The sequence below is a fragment of the Excalfactoria chinensis genome, chromosome 4, assembly GCF_039878825.1.
Source record: "Excalfactoria chinensis isolate bCotChi1 chromosome 4, bCotChi1.hap2, whole genome shotgun sequence".
Classification (NCBI taxonomy): domain Eukaryota; kingdom Metazoa; phylum Chordata; class Aves; order Galliformes; family Phasianidae; genus Excalfactoria; species Excalfactoria chinensis.
Genome location: NC_092828.1, coordinates 1,271,885 through 1,293,391, shown reverse-complemented (window position 1 = coordinate 1,293,391; position 21,507 = coordinate 1,271,885). Strand labels below are relative to the sequence as shown.

At 48.1% G+C, this 21,507-nt stretch overlaps 1 protein-coding gene across 6 annotated transcripts in view; it reads left to right on the top strand.

Annotated features, from left to right (window-relative positions):
- The window catches only part of EXOC6B (exocyst complex component 6B), a 231,645-nt gene that overhangs the window by 7,925 nt on the left and 202,213 nt on the right, over window positions 1-21,507 (top strand). For all 6 annotated transcript variants that reach the window (XM_072334652.1, XM_072334651.1, XM_072334649.1 and 3 more), the window contains exon 2: window positions 16,837-17,002. In XM_072334652.1, coding sequence (XP_072190753.1) covers window positions 16,837-17,002 — 166 coding nt within the window. The remainder of the gene's footprint in view (window positions 1-16,836; window positions 17,003-21,507) is intronic.

Here is a 21,507-nt window from a genome sequence, read left to right as displayed (position 1 = left end):
CTTGATTTCTTCTGGAGCTGAACTGAGGTGCAGAAAGTTGTGCAGCCAGCAAGCAAACCAGCACTATTTCCTGCTGCTGCCCAGCTGTGGTGGTGTTAGCAGCTGGTTCAGAGTGGTGACCACAGGAGGGCCGGTGTGGGTCTGCAAGCATGTTGGTGCTTTGTGCCCACATAACCACTGGTCAGGCAGCCTGCCAATACTCTGCTGCCTGTTCTGAGTAACACTGCCTGCTGCTATCACGATTGCTTTCCTACAAGGTTCACAAATGTATGAGAAACTTTACAGAGTTTTCCAGTGTCTCTGTTACTCGTGGGCTTTGTTTCAGGTATGGGTTTATTCTGTGGTCCCCGCAGTACTGATAGTAGATGTTTCTCCTGGGTCTGCCAAAACAAAAAGCAACTAACAGCAAAAAAAAACACCCCAAACCCAACCCCACAAACTCCAGGAGCTGCTCATATTTGCTCTGTAGCGTGTTGGTCCTGCTTGTTTGCTTCAGAAGCAGCAGCTCAAAAGGAACATCCCGTGTTGGTAGCATGCCATGAAAGTGCTGCGTGCCGGGGAGGCCTGCATGCATTTTGTGTTGGAGAGAAGTCCAAAATAGGCACTGGAAGGGAACCTGGTAGATGACACATCCCCAGCCTTCTATGAAACACACCAGAGGGGTTGTGCTTTGCTAAAAGCTTCAGATAGTGCTGTACGTGTAAGTGGAAGGTGAACTCTTTTGCAGTGAGTAGTAGGGGGGAGAAAAAACCCCGCAGTTCTTTCATCATCCTTTATTTGTCTGCGCTTCATCATTGTTTGTCCTCTTGCTTGCTTTTCTTATTTTAAACTAAATACGTGAAAATCTGAAGCAAGTAACAAAGTGTTCTCTCCTGGGAAGGGTGATGTAATTGAATTCTTCTCAGATTCTTCAGAGTAATAGAAATCCCTGCAAAGGAAGCTAGAAGTAAAGGAGCATGTTGTTGTTTTCCCTACAAATAGCTGTTTTTGGGGGCATGGAGGTGAGGTTAAATGCCATTCATGAATGAGGAGAGCCCAAGCACCATGAAATAGCTTGTAGCTGGGATGTGGTGCGTGGCTGAGTTTGGCCTTCAGGCTCAGTTCTTCACGCTGCCCTTCCTGAAGGGATCCGTGTCCTCTCCAGGGTTTTGCTCACGCAGCTGGAGAGAATTATTGGGATTATTTTTTCCGGAGCATTTTTAATGCTGATGGGCAGAACTGAGTCTGGCAGACATTCACTTAAAGCCTGGCGTGCAGGATGCTCGGTTAGGGTGTGAGGTTAATTAATCCTCATTGAGCTAGTTAGGATGTGCTTTCGTTTTTTATTGCAAACTATAAATAATGACGGGAAGGGATAATTGGATTACAAGAGGAAAACATGAGGGACGTGGCTGCTTTAGTGCCTGTTAAGCTACCTGGCTGCACTCTATCTTTAACCTTTAAGAGGTAATAACAACACAACCGTGTTTAATTACACTTGTGGGTAAAGCTGCAATGCAAAGGTTAGAAGCAGGGGCAAGGACAGAAAAACAAATGGAAGCTGGAAATAAAAGCAGGAAGTGCAGCTCAGGCTGCCCAGGGCCCCATCCATGGCCTCATCCATGGCCTTGGGTACCTCCAGGGATGGGGCACCTTCAACTCTGAGCAGCAGTACCAGGGCCTCACTGTGCTCCAAGTAAAGCGTTCCCCCATAATATCTAATCTAAATCTCCCCTCTTTGAATTAAAAGCCATTTTCCCTTGCCCTCTCACTATCTGCCCATGTAAAAAGTCAATCTTGGTGACATACCCTTCTGGGGAACCATCTCCTTCCATAGAGCATCCAGCTGCTGAGTGAGCTGACAGATCTAGCACTCTTATATGTGCAAGCAAAGCAGACAACGATGATATTCACATTATTTCTTGGACAGACTTGCCATATACACGAAGAGTGCTATGTATCTTAATATATATTCAGCCATTGCATATAAAGATATTTTTCCTCAATCCTCCGTATCAATTTAGGGCTGTGGAAAGGCCGGCACTCCTTCCTTATCTAAGAAATGTGAGCGGCTATGGGGTGCTGATGGCACTGTCTCCATCAGCTCCCACTGGAATTCCTGCAAGCCCCATTATGAGTGCCTGGCCTTGGGATCTGCCCATCTGTGTGCTGGAGGCTGGGCTGAAAATGCAAGAACCACGTGAGAACTTCTGTCATGCATGAGAAATGTGAGCTGCTTCGTGATGGTGACTTGCAGGCAAACACATCTGTCCTATTTTTGGTTGACTGAACTGTTGCCCAGGGATGACTTTATTCCCTAAAATGTCTTTGTATGTATGAAAAACACGAAGTATTTCTTTCACTCTTTGATTTTTTTTCCCCTCACTCCTCATCCGTTACTTGCAAAATACCTACATTAGTGGGATGTTTGCAACCAGTCCCACAGCCGGTATTGGTGTTGCAGACTGTGTTAAAGCTATTGGGCGTACACAGGGGGAATTTATCAGTGTGAATAGCCAGGGTCTTTGAAAGAAACTCTCTTGCTGGGGAGGGATATTACAAACAGATAAATTCCATTGCCAACACCGAAGAATGCCATAAAAAACCTGCCACCTCCATCAGCAATACAGTAAAAATGACTTCACGTTGGCAGAGACGCAAGATGAAAATCTGCTGGTTTCAGGCTAATTGCATTTTGGAATGTTTTCTGTGTAAGACTTGTAGGTTGTAACATAACAAGACGTATTGTCTGCTTGCCTGCCGTCTGCTGGGAGACAGAGAAGAACGTGTGAATCTGGAGTTGGAACCGCTCAGCGCATTGGGCATAGCCTATGTGGTTGACTGGTTGGCATTGGGTATGGCCTGGGTGATTGATTGGTGGTGTTGGCCATGGCTGAGTGGTTGACTGGTGGTGTTGGCCATGGCCTGGCAGTTGGCTGGAGGTGTTGGCCATGGCCTTGCAGTTGGCTGGAGGCGTTGGCCATGGCTGGGTGGTTGACTGGAGGTGTTGGCCATGGCCTTGCAGTTGGCTGGAGGTGTTGGCCATGGCTGGGTGGTTGGCTGGTTGCGTTGGGCATTGCTGGGCAGTCAACTGGTGGCATATGGGAGGTGACTTGGGTGCGTGGTACTTTCTGAGGCTCTTAGACTCACCTTTCCAGCACCTGTCAGCAGTCCATATACAAGATTTGGTCTACCAACTCCTATACTGAGTAATACAAAAGCTGTTTGGAAATGGTTGTCTGGTCAACCAGTTGGTTGGGCATCACTAGCGTGAAAGTTAGAGACTAGTAATGGCGTGTTTTAGTGAATGTGAGGACAAATGGTTTGCTCTTGCTTTTATTTTCTTTACTTTTATTTTTGGGACAATTTGCATCCTTAAAATAGCAAAAAAATTCCAATTATTTCCCGTTTCCCGGTAGGTTGTTTCCTCTTTGTTCAGAGGATTTGGACACAAGCGTGACCACTCAATTTCATGTACTGTGGCCTCTTTCAGTTATAAGATCTTATGTACTTTATGTGTTTGGATCCTTAAACCTCTGTGCTTGAGGCCCTTTGTGGAAACCCTTCTCCTTCCCCCTCCTGAAGCACAAGCAGGAGGGCTGGTTTTTCACTTTGACAGACTTTCTGCTGCTCTTTAATGAGCTCTTGGCGTGCTTTTTTTTTTTCTTTCGAGTCTCCTTAATGTGGATCATATTTTTAGAGCAGCTCATGCTTGAAGCTGTGCAAAGTTGATTGCTCAGCCGTGCGCTTCCCCATCTGAGCCAGCTGAAAATAACCTGTCCCCAGGGGTGGGCAGGAGCACGAGGTCAGCTCCGTGCACAGCCCCGATCACCTGCATCTCCTTTGTGTGCAAGAGATTGGCAGCTTAGGGATTTTTATTGTTCTCTTGGATGGGATGCAGAAGCTGAGAGGAGATGTGGGAGCTGATGGAAGCTCGGAGATGAAAATGGGGAGCTCCTGAAATTAGGCTACGTGCCCAATAGCTCAGGTAAGGCATCACTGCAGCTGGGACTTTGTCTTAGCACCCATGGCAGCTGTTTAGGGCTTGCTTGGATCTACATGCTGCTTGGATATCAGTTGGGAACCACAGCCTTCTGTATGGGCAGGAGGTGGGTGAAGGCCAGCCGGCTGTGTCGTGTGAGAGGGACAAACCCTGTCTGAGCGTGGGAGGTGGAACTCATAAACAGTCGATTGTCCTCATCTAATCAGCAGCCCTATTTTTACACATCCTGCTCTGTGCTGATGGCTTTTCTTTCTTTTTTTTTTTTTGTTATTTGTTTTAACTTGAAGCAATGCACTACTATGTTTTTCCTTTTGCCCGCTTCCCAAACAGGAAAAGTCAGAGCTTTATTTTTTCCTCTCGAGGAAGGACTCTAAATGGCTGCTGAATGACACGCGTATTTTGACAAGGCAGAAGTGTAAATAGGCACAGAATGGTAAGGTTGGAAGGGACCTTAAAGCCCCTTCAGTCCCAATATGACCAGGGATGGGGCAGCACAGCTCTCTGGGCAGCAGTGCCAGGGCCTCACCTCTGAGTGAACAGTTTCCTCCTCACATCTAACCTAAATCTCCCCTCTTTTATTATTTATCAACCGTGTAAAAAGTTGGTTCTCCTGTTTATAAGCTCTATTTAGGTACTGGAAGGCTGCAATGAGGTCTCTCCAGAGACATCTCTATTCCAGGCTGTACAAGCCCAGCTCCCTCAGCCTGTCTTCATAGGGGAGGTGCTCCAGCCCTCTGATCATCATTGTGGCCTCCTCTGGACTCATCTGCTTCCAACATCACAAGGATGTCCCATCCCTTGGAAGTTCCCAAGGCCATGGATGAGGCCCTGGGCATCCTGAGCTGCTTGGGGGCTGAATGGAGTGGGGCTATGGGGGCTGCGAGGTCCCTTCCAACCCAAGCCATCCTATGTGTCTACACTAAGTCTCTAAGCTCTGTCAGTGCACTAACAGCCGACCCATTGCGGCTGCCTCCTGCTGTGGGCAAGGGGTGAGTGTCAGAGCTCCTTGCTTCAGTTCTTTGTTTTCTTCGCGTCTGCTTTTTCTTCTTAATTTTCCCACTGGGGGACACTGAGGTCCTTTGAAGCAAATTGGCCCTAGGCCTGAGACATGACACGTTGCCTTTTTAAAATTCCTTTTGCACTATCAGTTGGACACAGCACCCTTCGCTTCCTGTCCTAAATAGCTGCAGAGGGTTGCTTTGTTCTGCTGCAGTGATAGCTGTGCACGGAGCAGCACACAGAGCTGGAGCCTGAAGACTCTCTAGGAACCCTTATATGAGAGGTTCCATCATTTGGGGCTATTAGGATTCATTTTTGCTGCAGGCACTTAAAAAAACAACCCAATCTGAGCTGTTTGCATTTCAGAATGATTCTGGTTTTGATATCTATTGCACGAGGGGGATGCACTGGGGTCGGTGTTCATCTTGGAGGCCTTTTCCAGTCTTCGTGGGCAATCCATAGAGTCATCATGTGTTTTGTTGATGGGGCTGTTGGGTGTTAGGAGTGCAAATATGCATCCACGGGTTGTTAAGGAATGCTGAGTGGCAGTGCTTCGTGCAGCTCCAGGCTCAATTCAGACCCAATTCACACCGCTGCCATCGGTGCTGTGGAGCCCACTCCTTCCATAGAGCTGTGAGGGAGATGGATGTTAAATCAGAATGGTGTCTTGACTTGGAATGCTGTGCTGCATCTTTGAGAAGGTCGATCTCAAGGTGGAAGCTGATGGATAGATGCCTACAGCAGCATTCTGTGTGCCGGTGTTCAGCCTCCCTTTGCAGCACTCTGCTTTCCTTGGCAGCGTTGATAGGGTTTTGTTTTCTCTTTCGAAAGGCTGAAGGAACTATTAATTTATCTTCTCTGACCTTTGCACAATGCAGGTCATAAAATCCCAAATAAAGGCTGTGACCTTTGCTTGAGCTTCAGTGCAGGATCACAGAAAGGCCTGGGTTGGAAGAGACCTCAAGGATCATGAAGCTCCAACTTCACCACCATAGGCAGGGCCATCAACCTCCACATTTAATAGCAGACCAGGCTGCTCAGGGCCCCATCAACCTGACCTTGAGCACCTCCAGGGTTGGATGGGGCATCCACAGCCTCTCTGGGCAGCTGTTCCAGCACCTCATCACTACAAACTAAACTTTCCTTCCTTAAGCCTTGAATCAACTGAAAGTCAGCATCCCCTGTCTATACACAGGCTGGTGTTTTCTCTCTGTTAACAGTGTCAACAAACTGAACTGGGTCTGAAGTTCTCCTTGTAGTTCTGGGTTCCAACACTGTCCTACTGCACAGCAAATGGGATGTGTATCCCCAGTTCCCAGATGAGCACATGCTGTTTGAGCACAGCCTTCATGCCCTCACTGAGCAGGAGTCCACATAGCACTCTCCATGGTGGTAAAGCTAATTTATCCTTATGCTTTCTTGTTTTTGCTTTTACAAGATGCTTCATTTCTCTGGCTGTCTATGACCCTGAAGATCTGCGGCTGTTTGAGTCCATCATCCAGAACAAGTTTGCTTTGTATTTTGGGTTTTAACTTTCAGCATGGGTTTTTCATTAAGCTGCAACACAGCAAGCTGTCTGCTCTAATACCAGCAGACGTAAATAGGAGGTAAAATCTTCACGCCTGTTTCTCAGTCTGGCACTTCTTACTAAATCCTTTTAAAGAACAGAGTGCTTGTTTCTCAGGTACCTGGCACGAGGAGAAACATATCCCAGATGTTTTCTGAAACATGATGTGCTTTTAAAACAAACTCAGATCTCTGCTGGTTTGGGTTGGATCTTAGGAGGAAGTTTTTCACCCAGAGGGTGGTGATGCACTGGAACAGGTTGCCCAAGGAGGCTGTGGATGCCCCATCCCTGCAGGCATTCAAGGCCAGGCTGGATGTGGCTCTGGGCAGCCTGGGCTGCTGGTTGGTGACCCTGCACATAGCAGGGGGTTGAAACCAGATGATCCTTGTGGTCCTTTTCAACCCAGGCCATTCTATCATTCTGTAGATCATGTTATCATTAAGGTTGGAAGAGACCACAAAGATGCCCAACCCATCCCACTGACCACATCCCCCAGTGCCACATCTCCATGGTTCTGGAACACCTTCAGGGATGGTGACTTCCCCTCATGTCTCTGTGCCAGGGTGACCCAGAACCTCAGTGCTGTTCTCACCTCCTGATCAAAGCTGGCTCTGCCTTGCTTTTCTTGTCTACAGGGTCTGCTGTGGTGACCTTGGTCTTTGGGCTCCTTGCTGCGCTCCCCTCTACTGGATAGGAATATTACAGGCTAAGAAACAGTGTTCTGTGTGTGTTTGTTTATATATATTATATACAACCTTTTCCAGGGCTTTAGACCTTCACCATCTTTTCCAAATCTGTTGTTGGCGCATGAAAAACTTAGGATTTCCTTTGGTGCCATCAAGTGGCAAACTGCAGTACTGTTGCTTGGCTGAGATGAGGAGGAGTGTTGAAGGCTGCAGTCATGGAGCTGCCCTTCTGTTGAAGGGAGTGTGGCCATATTCCACGGGACACATCTGTATGCGGACAGCATTCAGCCTGTGGGTGTCCCGAATCACTTTACAGCCTCTGCCTTGTTTCCAGTCAGTCTAATCTCCCACTGCAGGTCCTTCAAGAGGACATATCCCTTGTTATTAATATACAAACACTTTCCCTTCACGTATGGAAGAGGTTCAGGATCTTCCTGAGCTGCAGCTGTTCCATCTGGATTGCCATCTTTGCTTTGCTGCGCTTGCAAGCAAAGGACTGCTCAGCACAGAGCCCTTATCATAGGGCTGCTCAGCAGCTGTGGGGCGAGCAGTCCCATCAGGCTGTTCAGTTGTGCAATCCTTGCAGTAACAAATGGCTTTATTTGCACAGTGAGATTCTGGGCTGTGCTGTGGGATTATCACTGTTTCTGTCTCTTGGTTACCTGCTTCTTTTCCCCGTCCTTTTATATGCAGAAAGATGTATTACAGCTGGGGGCCTGTAAGGTTTGCCTTGGGTAGTACTGCATTTTGCTATGGCTTCGGTTATCTCTTACTTTTGGATACATGGGTCTCAATGCATCTTCCCTTTGCTTCTCTCTGTGGCTGAATGGTCCCTCATGATAATGACTTCTTTTGGCCCTTATTTCTATGTAGACATGACATATATAGGCTCACCATTCTGTCTTGCTTAGTTTCTACGTGCAAGTATTCATCTTCCTAATGTTCCCTGTGCTATCCTACTGCCATTGCACTACTTAGAGTGATGGAGAATTGCGTTCTCAAATCATAGCGAATCAGCCAGCACTGTTGCTTTGGTTTCTCTTCTCCCCGAGCCCCTTGGTTACAGTCTAAGCTGTCTTCATGTCTTCATGTCTTCATGTCTTCATGTCTTCATGTCTTCATGTCTTCATGTCTTCATGTCTTCATGTCTTCATGTCTTCATGTCTTCATGTCTTCATGTCTTCATGTCTTCATGTCTTCATGTCTTCATGTCTTCATGTCTTCATGTCTTCATGTCTTCATGTCTTCATGTCTTCATGTCTTCATGTCTTCATGTCTTCATGTCTTCATGTCTTCATGTCTTCATGTCTTCATGTCTTCATATCTTCATATCTTCATGCATTGTGAACTGGTTTGTTGCCAGTTAAGAAAAAAAACAACCCAATTGCAGTTCACTGCGATTAATTGTAATTAGCACGGTTGTTTGGAATAGGGAAATGTCTCTCTGACTGAGAGGAGGAGGTGGAGGAGGGTGTGAGTGTGACTCAGCCCCGTTGTGACAATCACCATCCTATGGGGACAGCTGGTGGGAGATGAGTTTGGATTGCTCATGAGCAACCACTGCCACTGGGAGCACACGAGGGAACTTCCCCGCTGCTGAGAACAATGGTTGGCAATGGGCTCCTGCAAACAGGGCAAGAAGAAAGGATGAGACCTTTTGAACAACTCGGGCATGGGTTTTTAGGCTGTGTGTGTGGCCTGGGATGGCTGTAGTTTCCCCCAGCCCTTGCCTGGTGCCGCTCAGCCTTGCACAAGGGCACTCGTGCCTTTACCTGTGCAGGTGGTATGGGAAGTTTGGGCTCATTATAACAGCACCACTTTAGGGTATAAATACCAGGACAGCCTTGTTATGCCTGGAGTTTTCCTGTGCTGAAGCTGCTCTGTTGACTGGAAGCTGCTGAAATGTCATAGAATCACAGAATGGCCTGGGTTGAAAAGGACCACAATGATCATCCAGTTCCAACCCCCTGCTGTGTGCAGGGTCACCAGCCAGCAGCCCAGGCTGCCCAGAGCCACATCCAGCCTGGCCTTGAATGCCTGCAGGGATGGGGCATCCACAGCCTCCTTGGGCAACCTGATCCAGTGCTGCATTGCCCCTGTTGGCTCAAACACCCCAAAGCCCACCCTGCTGATGCTGCAGTGCTTGCTGCCAAGCCAGGTTTTCTATACCCACCTCGGATACAGCTGGCTGCTGTAATCTGTGTGCTTGCCAGGGGTCTGAAATTTATGTGGACTTGAGGTCTGGTGCAATGATGAGCACAGTTTATTCATAAAATGGTCTGGGTTGGAAGGGACCTCAAGGATCATCAAGCTCCAACCCCCCCCCCCTCCCCCCTCTCCCCCCCCCCCACTATAGGCAGGACCACCAACCTTCACATTTAACAGCAGCCCAGGTTGCCCAGGTCCTCACCCAACCTGGCCTTGAACACCTCCAGGGATGGACAGGGCATTCAACAAGGAGGTGATGCGCTGTTTCCCAACGGGTTTTGCTGACTCTGCAAGTTTCAGTAGTTTGAGGGAACTTTGCCCTTGCTGATTCTTTGTCTTGCTTCGAGGCTTAGGAAACCCACAGCGCTTGGAGTCTGGCTCACACGACAGCATGAAGCCCTTGGCTGCAGGCTCCCTGCACACAGTGTTCAACACGAGGCTTTCCAGCTCACCAAGCTGGCCTGGCTTGGCTTTCCTGCGTGCTAAAAAGCCAATTATGCCTTGTTTTAAGCCGAGCCTCAGTGCAGTTTGGCTGTAGTGACACAGGGTGGCGGTGCCACTTAAAGCTCTGCTGGCCCAGGGGCTGGGCTGATGGCTTTGGGCTGCTGTCAGCAGGGCTGTGTCCCTTTGGTAGCTCTGAATTACCTTGCTCTGTGTATGTCTGCTTCTCAGCCCTGCTCTCGTGTGCTCCATAAGCTGCTGAGCTGTGAGGGAAGGTAAGAAGGCCCCCGGGAGCACTGCTGATGTCCACATCCCCATAAATAAAGGCTATGGTCAAATTGCCTCCGTACCTGGTATGTACAGCTTCGCATTGCCAGGCTTTCAGTCCCTGCTTCTGACCTTCATTTTGATTTACATCTGCTTTTTAGGTCCTGTCAGAGCTGTGTGTTTCCCCAGACACGTTGCCTTCACTCCCCTTTGGGCTTCATGCAAGTTCGAGAGTCAAGTGTTGCCATGCCTCCTCCCTGTAATCTTTATTTTCCTGTATCTGGGGTGAGGCTTTTGCACATATGGGCCATCTTTGCTGTTTGCTCACCTAAGGTCGGTTTTGCTGGCAACAGTGATGCTTCTAGTCACTGGCCTGCTGCTGCTGCTCTGTTTCATGTCCGGTGCATTAAGCTCTTGTCAGCACATCTTGCATGGGACTTGTTCTCTTTGTGCTGCTTTTGGATGAATGCTGGCCTGAAAGATTGCTTAGAGCGTGCTCTCACATTGCTCCTGCAGCGCTGCTGACCCCATGGCCTTGCTTTAGCTGCTCCCGACAGTCTGGGTGCCATTTCTCTTACAGGTCTTTGCATGGGCCTAAGCAGTCTCCTGCACTGCATAAACATCCCCAATCCCTCAGCTGTCTCCCAAAGGAATAGGAGAACAGCTCTTAAAAGGACAACAGCTCAGTGTCTGAGTGCTGAGTCAGACTGAGGCATTTCTCAGCCTGTGGCCAGACAGCTGGGAGGAGCTGAGAACCAGCGTCTGTACCATGTATCCCAGGAGAGCCTCCAGCTATCTTGCACCGAAAGGCAAGCTGGCCCACGAGAATCAGTGTTACGCAAGAATTGCTGACTAGGCTGGCTCCCACTGCTTTGTTTTTGTCTGCTCGGGGTGATCCCTTGAAGAAATCCTTCTTGGAAGTCTTTGTAGGGCTGGGGGAGAGTCTGAATAACTGCCCCTCATTGTATAGGAGATGGGCAGCGTCTGGTTCCAGGAAGAAATATACTGTAGGGTGGTGTTTGTGGGAGATGTGAGGGGTTGATTTTTGTGTGTCTGTGCTTTGTGTGCATCCCTTGTGCCTCCTTTGCACAAGAAAACCCTGCAGACGTAGCATGCAGAGCTACTGCATATGGCAGAGTGTAGAATGATCCACCTCTCCCTGCAAGCATTCAAGGCCAGGCTGGATGGGGCTGCAAGCAGCCTGCTCTAAAGGGAAGCATCCCTGCCTATAGCAGGGGGTTGGAACGAGGTGATCTTAAAGGTCCCTTCCAACCCAAAGCATTTTCTGCTTCTGTAGCATCTCCAACATTGGAAAAGACCTCCAGGATCACTACATACCCAGAATGTCGTTGGACTCGATGCCCATGAATGTCTTTTCCAACCTAAATGATGCCATGATGCAGGGATGCTGTGTTTGTAGGCAGGTTTCTGGGTCCTTGTGCTATTTCCCACCCTTGCAGAGCACTTCCTCATCTTGGAAATGCGATGCCTTTTGTGTAATTAAGGTCAAATAAGTGTATGAAATGCCAAAAGTGAAGACATGCTTTCAGTCTCAAGCCTTCTGCTATTGAGACACCCGTCAGCAGCACGATGTGAAATTACTTCCCAGTTATTTGGGTGCCTTCTGATGTTTTGTTGGACTAATTTGTTCGAGCTGAGGTGTGAATATATGGCAGAACTGTCTGCCAAAACAAACAAAACCACATCTCATCGCTCCTTGGCGCTGCTCCTTCCCAGTGATTAAAGACTGCAATATCTGCTCCTTCCTTCCCAGCTGGGGTAAAAAACTGCAGGAAAGCAGAAGTTCAGAGCAGTCCCCAAAAGTGGAACAGGTTTGGGGGTAAGGAAGTGGGCTGAGAAGAAGGAGGGATGCCAGCTCTGCTTATGTGATCAGCCTGCTGCACCTGCTTAGGTGGTGCCTCTTATTGTCCTCACTGGGAGATGTTCTGATAGTGGAGGTAACATCCTGTCACACCTGTGTGGATCTTGGGCTAAAACTGGTCCTGATGCCTCTGTGTTCCGTCTCAAAGGGTATTTGGGTTTGGACATCTTCCTAATGTATTAGGCAGGGATGTGGAAACCTCAGAGGCATCGAGTTCCTCATGTGAGTTGACTCTACCGCTTCCCTGGTTCCCTGATCTCAGAGTCCTGCTGTATCCAAGGCACTGTTTCCATCCCCTGAACTTCTGGTCTCATCTTTTGCTACATCCTGGTCTTGCATAGCTCTGGAATTGCACGTTCCCTGCTCTGGAGCTGCTATTTCCTTCTCAGTTGGGGGGTACCAAAGGAAAGTAGCCCACACTGCAGCACACCCAGATATGTTGGTTGGGTCCTTGCTGTGGGCACTCAATGTGCCAGCACAGCGCTGTGGGAAGGGAGGGGGGCGCACATCATTTGTGGCTCCGATTCCACATCTGATCCTTGCAGGTTTGTGTCTGCCCCTAATTTTCACGCTTTTCCTACCAATAATTCCATTCCTGCAAACTTAAGTGTGATTAGGGCGTATCGTTACATTTCTGCCTCTTTTCAAACCATCTTGTTTACAGGCCTTGTAAAAAGATGATTCATCTCTGCCTTAATGTTAACCAGCTTGGATGGGCTGAAATTTATCTCGCTTGGTTCTAGCTAGCATTCCTATCCTACACATGGTGCCAATCAACTGTCCTTCCAACTTGAAAGAGCTTGGGAGAGCAGGGCCCTGCTGACGCATCGCTTTTGTTCTTGGGGGAATTGTTTCCATTGTGCTCACTTATAAAGAAAAAAAAGAGAAGTTGAAAGCTGTGCTCGTGGCCAGTTCTCTCCATAGTCGCCTCAGCTGGGGGCATTCATGTTTGCTGGGGCTGTTCTGGCTCTCCTGCCTGGGGTTGCTCCTTACATTTCCTGGCTCTTCTCAAGGCCGAATGCTAATTGCTTCAAGCTCTCCCACTTCATGCCTTTCATCGTCCGAAGTTTGTTCTGTAACACAAGGACGTTATAACCAAGTTGTTCCATTATATTTTCAATTAGGGTAATTATCCGTCGTTTTCTTCAGGATCTTGTTGGCACAGAACAGTTGTGTTCTACCCCGGAGATGGCTGTGGCTTTACAGTGGCTCCATTTTTCCAATGTATAGTCTGAAAGTCTTTACTGTCGTAAGTGAACATATGAGGAGGCTTTAGAGCGTTATAAAACCAAAGACTTGATCTTGTACTAATGAAGGAAATGGGAATTTGCCCTTTTACCATCAGTGAAAGTGGAGTTGGGTGCTTTGAAGTCCTTGTAAAAGCTGGGAGAGATGGGGTGCCCGAAGCCCCATTCCTGCCCAACATCAGGTGGTTTCCAAACAGCTCCAGCTCTTCTCTTCAGACCTATTAAACATAAATAACCTCCAGAAGCCACCTATTCCATCCAATCCCTGTCTGCGGAGGTGTTTGGTCTCTCCAGGAGCAAATCTGTCTGATCTACTCCTACGTTTTCCTAACTTATTCTTAGAAATGATCAATTTAAACCAGTTCCATAAAGTGCCCAGATGATCTGTTTTGGTATTACAACTATAAAACCTTGTGTCTAACGTTTAACCTAATTCTCCTGGGCAATTTAAGCCCATTACTGTTTTTTCCTCTCTTTAACAGACGCAAATATTTGCACAGGAATGTGAGTCTGGGCTTCCTTCAGTGGTAACACACATCCCAAATGCTGCTGCCTGTTCATCCCCATTTCCTGCCTGGTGGTGATGCTGTTGCTGTCTGCATCTTCCAGATGAGTTTCCCAGAGTAGGCATCTATAGTTAGAAAGAGGATGAGCTTTCAATGACGGCACTGCAGGAGAGGGCTGCAGTCTGGGATGAGGTTGAGATTTGTGGGTAGGGAGGGGTTTTGAGTTCCAGACCTCAGTCTTGGATCACAGATGCTTAAGGCAGAGTTAGTGACTCTTTTTTCAGGGTCTGATGAACGGTTCGAACTCTGCAAGGTTAATTAGGCTTTGTCTGGGTTCCGTGGCAAATGCATGCTCCAACCCCCCTGCCACATTCAAGGCCACCAACCTCTCCATTTAATACCAGCCCAGGCTGCCCAGGGCCCCATCCAACCTGGCCTTCAACACCTCCAGGGTTGAATGGGGCATCCACAGGGTTGCTCTCAAGAACTTCTTCTTCCCACCTATATATATGCCTGGGATTCCTCCGTCTCAAGTACAAAACCTTGCACTTTGCTGTGTTGAAGTCATGTGTTCAGCTTGTGTGGGTTCTGTCCTTATAGCTGGTCAGACCTGTTGTCTTTGGGGAAGCCCAATGGACTTCTCCCACTCCTCCCTGTTTCCAGCCATTCTGAATGCAGTTCCATCAGCTGCATGGAGGCTGCATCCCACACGAGCCGGCTCCATCCTGCCACGGCCTTTTAGCACCAACTCCTCCTGAGCTCTGCTCCCTCTGCCAGCTCCTCAGGGACTGCTGCTTCCCAGCAGGCTTTGACTCCCCTCGGTTTGGTGTCACCGATGTGTTTCAAAAGCACAGCCTGCCTTACATTTTCCAATTTGCTAATGAAACCACTGAAGGAAAGCAGGCCCAGAAGAAATGTGTGTGGAATCGCTGTTGAAAAGCCCTTTCTGGTTGAGCCCAGTCACTGACAAGCAGTTGGGGATACATTCGGATGCTTTGTGACTCGTGCACGTGTGTGGTTTACCATTGCTTTCTGTGCCACCATCCCCCCAAAGTGCTGGGATAGCTTGGCCCTGCACGCAGCCATGCTGACATTAAGTGCCCATGGGCAGCTTCCCTGCTGCTAACCATGGCTGTCCTGCCATGTCATGTCTTTGGTGGTGCCCTTCATCCCCTACTCTAGAGCTGCGTGGTGATGGGATGCTGCTAACAGTGCAGGTATCAGCCCTGCAAACTTCCTTTGACCTCTTTTCCGTGGGGTTGTTGCACCACTCTTGGTTCTTTCTTTTGTTTTGGCTTTGCTCAGTAGTTAATTTGTTTATTATAAAAGTTAGAATAAGATTAAACAAACTGTTAGTGCTTTTATGTAGCTTAATGAGAAGAAAATGTTTCTGGGGGATGAAAACCGCTACACAAGTTTAAAGGGATGGAGGAGGGCGAAAAAATTGAAGTCCACAACAGACTCAGGAATTTGTTCCACTTATTAATTGGAAACAAAAGCAAGTCCCTTCGGTTCCACTGTCCCCAGAATGTCCTCCTTGCATTGTTCCAGATCTCTTTCATTTTGCCTCCGGAGATTTCCCTCTTCTCTATTTGCAGCTGAATTTATTTAGGTTCCTTGGGAGCCGCTGTCCTGCAGCCACGCGGCGGGCGGCTCTCGTTGGGAGCGAGGTTGCGGGGTCAGCCTTTTAGCTTCTCATTTGGAGCCTCTCTGGTTCATGGCTGAGCTGGGGAGACGCAGGGAAGACCTCCAGAGTTATTACCCTGTGCCCAACCGCTGTTCCTACAATGATGTTTTCCCTAATAGCCATTCCTATTTCAGATGAACAGTAACATAAGTCCATGCTGGGACCTCTGCTCTCACGGAGGTGTTTGCCCATAATGGATATCCTGGAAAGATTTTTCCAGTTGACCTTTTGGTAAAACTAAAGCGGAGTTTTAACACGTTATGAAATTGCGAAACGATAACGATACGATCCAAGAGCTTTTCCAAGTCGTCTTCAATGGTTTTGCTTAGCCAACATAGTTCAGAAATGCAAAGCAGAGGGATGTGTCAGCGAGCGCGGCCTTCCCTTGCAGGTCAAGGCGGCCGTGAGTGTGGTGGGAACAGACCCTGTCATAGGATCATAGAACACAGAATGGCCTGGCTTGAAAAGGACCACAAGGATCATCTGGTTTCAACCCCCTGCTATGTGTGCAGGGTCACCAACCAGCAGCCCAGGCTGCCCAGAGCCACATCCAGCCTGGCCTTGAATGCCTGCAGGGATGGGGCATCCACAGCCTCCTTGGGTAACCTGTTCTAGTGCATCACCACCCTCTGGGTGAAACTGCATGTGTTCAATGTGTTGAAACTTGTGTGTAGGTTGCCTTCTCGTGTCTTCTGAACTGCTGGGTCCATCACTATGAGAAAGACATCAAGGCTTTGGAGTGTGTGCAGAGAAGGGCAATGGAGCTGTGATGGGTCTGGAACGCAGCTCTTATGGGGAGCAGCTGAGAGAACGTGCTGACTCAGTCTGGAGGAGGCCCAGGGGAGACCTGATAGCTCTGATTTTAAGTCTTTTTGAGAGATGTGTTTGTATTCTTGTGGTTGATGGATACCTTTATCACTGCTGATGGTGTTTAAAGCAGACACGCTTCCAAGGCACCCCTAACAGGTCTAGTTTGCCTGTTGTACTAGTTATCATCTCCACACTGCAATTGTGGCCATGCATTGTGAGCACCCTGAGCTCCACTGCTGTGGGGCAGCACTAGATGGCACTCTATCTCCAGCTTTCACCTTTCACTAGCAGAGCTCTGCTAAGCTCCATGGAATAGCAGAGTACCGTGGTGGCACATGTATAGTTTTAGGAAGCTGTGTCTCTTTTTGCCTTCATTCCAAAGCAGAATTGTGCTGTTAAAGCTTAGGGATAGGAAGGGAAATGGGATTTGGTAGCTGTAGAGCTGATACTTTTCCTTTGTAGCTTCCCTCTCCCCTTTAATAATTCTATTTCTTGTCAGTAATAATTCTAGCAGGTGTTGGAATCCTGACTCACGGTGGCATCTTCTTTTGTAGGTCTGTTTATGATGGAGAAGAACACGGTCGTTTCATGGAGAAATTGGAAGCACGGATCAGAAACCACGATCGGGAGATTGAGAAAATGTGCAACTTCCATTACCAGGGCTTTGTGGACTCCATCACAGAACTGCTGAAAGTTAGGGGAGAAGCCCAAAAGCTGAAGGTAAGAGAAAGCTGCTGGATGTGACCCTGTCTGAGCAGGTGACTTGGACAAAGCGACCTCCAGAGGTTGCTGCCAACCTCAAGTGTCCTGTGGTTGACCAACCAAACAGAGATCTCCTTTTGTCCAGAGCATCTCCCCCCTCTGCCTGGGAAAAACCAAACAGAACCCAACAATAGTCTTTCATTCTTTCTCCCTGTAATGATCAGTTGGTCACTTGAAGCTCGACAGTTATTTTGGCAAACTGGAATGCAGTGGCACATCAGAAGCGTGAGGGAGATCAAAGCTTGGCCTATTCTCTGTTAGTAAACGTGCTTTTCCTGGTGTACCTTTGGCCAGCTTCTTACACACAAATAAGCTCGGCAGTCAGCTGCATGTCTGCTGTAGCACCATCCACTTTAGTGCCTCGTCTGACATCAGATTCTCATTGTAGAGGGTGTTGTGTTTGAGCCAGATCTGCAAAACTGGTGCAGGTTGCCCAGAGAGGTGATGCTCCATCCCTGGAGACGTCAGGTCAGGCTGGAGGGGCTCTGAGCACTGCTGGAGCTGTGGGTGTCCCTACTCATTGCAGTGGGAGCAGAGGGCCTGTAGAGGTCCCTCCCATCTCAAAGCATTCTCTGGTTCTGTGAAAACAGTCTGGTGCAGAGCTGGCCTTAATTGTGTAGTTGGCAGGTGAGATGTTGATATTCAGAACATAACCGGTGTTCTGTATGTTCAATCAGGTGCTCAGAGCAAGGAGAAGCAGCAGTGAGATATAAGGGTGCTTGGAAGTAAGTACAGAAATACTATTGGCACAAACCCATCGCTTGATTCTTTTCCTCCAGCATCTCCAGGTGTGGTTGGTTTAACTAGAATGTAAAGTGGATAGAGCAAGGAATGGGGAAGGTAAAATGTTTATGGCTAGGAATGGGGCTTGCAAGTATTGTGGCCTTTAAAGCTGTGCAGAAAGATAAAAGAAAAGGAGATTTTCACTTGTTTATTGGAAGAAACGTGTTCAGCAGCATATGGAAAAAGGTGTATGTAGGACTGGAGTGTAGGTAAGTGGTGGGAAGGAAACTAGGCAGGTTTCTGGGGACAGAAAGGATCTAGAGCTCGGTAGTATTCCTATATGCAGTGGCCGAGTATGCTTGTGATTTAAGCATGGCTTCTGTGTCTTAGAATGGGAGTATTACACAGCCTGGGGCACGTAAGACATATATAACATTGGAGTCACTTGGTGAGTGTCAGAGATTGGAGAGCTTTCCTCATTTTCCTCTAGAAGTTGGTGCAGAGTTGGGTGGAGTCTTGAGGAGAACCTCAAGTTCAAGTGTGTGGGGCTGCTCAGTAGGAAAAGGGGAAGATCAAGCCATAAATAAGAGAATAAAAGTCTCCGAAAAGCAAATGTTCTGGAAAAGATGAAAACCCAACTGTTCCAACTTCACTGGTTGGGTTTTTTTTCCCCCCCACACGTTTGTTTATTCATTTAAACCTACCTTGGGCACTTCCATGCAGGCTTGGAGATGTAGACACAGCCCTGATGCCACAAAGCAACGCGTGTTTTCAGGATCACCTTGGTGGGGATGTTTCCTTGCATCAGAGGCGCTCACAATAGGAGAAGGCCATAGGAAATACCACGAAAGAAGAGTGATTATTTTTTTTTTTATTATTATTTTATTTTTTAAAACGGCCATTGTTTTTAGCCAAGAATTCCACATTGTTTGTTTGCAAGGGCTTGTTGCTGTTTCCCATTCTGCAACCAGCTGCTTTGTTGGTGGCACGCTGTGAAGTCCATCTCTACCCTCAGGATCTCTCTTGATTTCCATCACTATGTGATCTATTAAACGGCACATGGGAAAAATACACACAGAAGCCTATTGGAGAAATACTGAGCCCTCTTTGTATGGGTCTCCCCAGAGAATAATCTGTGAGTCCAGTGGTGAGAGTGAGTTTTGTTCCAGCTATTCAGGCTGCATTTGATCTCAGCCCTTTTCTCAGCGCTGCTGGTCTTTGAATGGACATCCAACTGGCTATAAAATAAATGCTCACCATATTGCACCTCTACTATGCATCCAAAATAGGAGCCAATATTGCCCTGTTCCTGCTCCCAGTTCATGCTTCCATTGGACGCCATATACCAGCCCAGCTCCTGCATCTCAGAGTGGTTCTTTGAAGTTCAAAGATAGATTATAAGCTAGGATGGTTCAGCTTGTAGACATGACTGGAGAACAGATCTCAGAGGGAAAGGGCTGCTGGCAACCTCAGCAATCCCCCTCATTTTAACCAGGTTACTCTTTAGCCGTGTCACTCCTGATGGATTTCTGCCTAACCCTCACCTTCCCTCCAGGTATTTCTACCCTTCCATCTTTAGGAAACTCCAATTAAACAGTTAAAACCTCCTTTTATTTTATGTTAGATCTGCTGCTTTTTGACCTGTCAGGCTCAAAACAGGGATTATTCCTCCTTGTTTCTGCACCAGCTTTCTTCTGCCATTTGGAGGCCGTAGGAAAGTTTGCTGCTCTTGGTGTAAGAACTTTAGTTTCTAAGCTGGGTCTGAAGTGATGCAGAAGGGTTATTTCATCATAGAATCATAGAATCATAGAATTACCCAGGTTGGAAAAGACCTTGAAGATCATCAAGTCCAACCGCAGCCCAACCAGTACCCCATCTCTAAAAAAAAAACAACAAAAAAACAAAAACCTCTGCTAAATCATATCCCTGAGTACCACATCCAAACAGCTCTTAAACACATCCAGGGATGGCGATTCAACCACCTCCTTGGGGAGCCCATTCCAGTCCCTAACCATGTGTATCCCATTCCAGTCCCTAACCATGTGTATCCCATTCCAGTACCTAACCACCCTTTCTGTAAAGAAGTTCTTTCTAATATCCAACCTAAACTTGCCCTGGCGCAACTTGAGGCCATTTCCCCTCGTCCTGTCACTTGTCACTAGTGAGAAGAGACCTGCCCCACTCTCACTGTAAGAACCTTTCAGGTACTGGAAGACGACAATAAGGTCTCCCCTCAGCCTCCTCTTCCTCAGACTAAACAGCCCCAGCTTCCTTAGTCTCTCCTCGTAGGGCTGATTCTCCAAGCCCTTCACGAGCCTTGTTGCCCTTCTCTGGACCTGCTCCAGTACTTCCGTATCTTTCTTGTGCTGAGGTGCCCAAAACTGGACACAGTACTCGAGGTGAGGCCTCACCAATGCCGAGTACAGGGGCAGGATGACTTCCTTAGTCCTGCTCACCGCACCATTCTTGATACAAGCCAGGATGCCATTGGCCTTCTTGGCCACCCGGGCACACTGTCGGCTCATGTTCAGCCGTGCATCAATCAGTACCCCCAGGTCCATTTCCTCCACACAGTCCTCCAGCCACTCCGCCCCAAGCCTATAGCGCTGCCTGGGGTTGTTGTGGCCGAAGTGCAGGACTCGGCACTTGGTCTTGTTGAACCTCATCCCATTGGCTTCAGTCCGGCTCTCCAGCCTGTCCAGATCCCTCTGTAGGGCCTCGCTACCCCCAGGCAGATCCACACTCCCAGCCAATTTAATGTCATCTGCGAACTTACTGAGGGTGCACTCAATGCCCTCATCGAGGTCATCAATAAAGATACTGAAGAGGACAGGCCCCAGCACCGACCCCTGGGGAACACCACTCGTGACTGGCATCCATTCCCAGGATTCCTCTCCAGTGGCCTTTGCTCTTCTCTCTCATCACTCTGACACTCTCTAAATGATAGCAGAGCGATGCTTCAAACCCGCAAACAAAAGCCCTGCTCGGTACCACATGTTCCCCATAGAGATGAATGAACTAACAACTCGAGCATCCCGTGAGCCCCTCGTGTCGTTCTTCACATGTGCCCACCTGTTGCCTGTCCCCCCCTCCCACCTTGCTGTCCATCTGTCTTACATTATCAAATCCCTCCGTCTGAACGGCTTCGGTGTTGTCTACCGAGAGGCTCTATAAATAATCACCCATCTCTTTTCATTGTGTGTGGATGTAGATCCTGAGAACAAAACAAAACACAGCCCCCTGCCTCCCAAAGCTCTCTGTGCCAGGGGGGGGATTGTATCTTTGCTTTAGCCAGGATCGATATGTAATTTTAATAGAAGACTCGTACAGCCTTGGCATTATTTTAGGAGCAGTTTTAAATTACCCGACATGGATTCCTTTTTCCTGGTGGGATTTGCAGGATATAAGAAAATAAAATAATCTTTTTGGAAGAGATGCCATGCTCCTGCTTGTAAAATCTCAATACATCATAAAGGAAATGAGCAGTTTTTGCACAGGGCAAGCAGCCAGGAGAGCTGAAGCTACCGCAGGAGGGGGAGCGATCTGATGCAGATGCTGTGCTGGAGTTTTGTGCATGGATGTCATGAGATGTCTGCTCTTCTTGCGTCATGGCAAGCTACTGATGGCCAGCAGTAGGCACACAGGGAGGGCTGGAAGGCATGCATCATCCACATTCTGCTGGGTTATTGGAGAATGCTTTCTCTGGACACCTTCACTTGTAATGAAACCATCCAGAATTC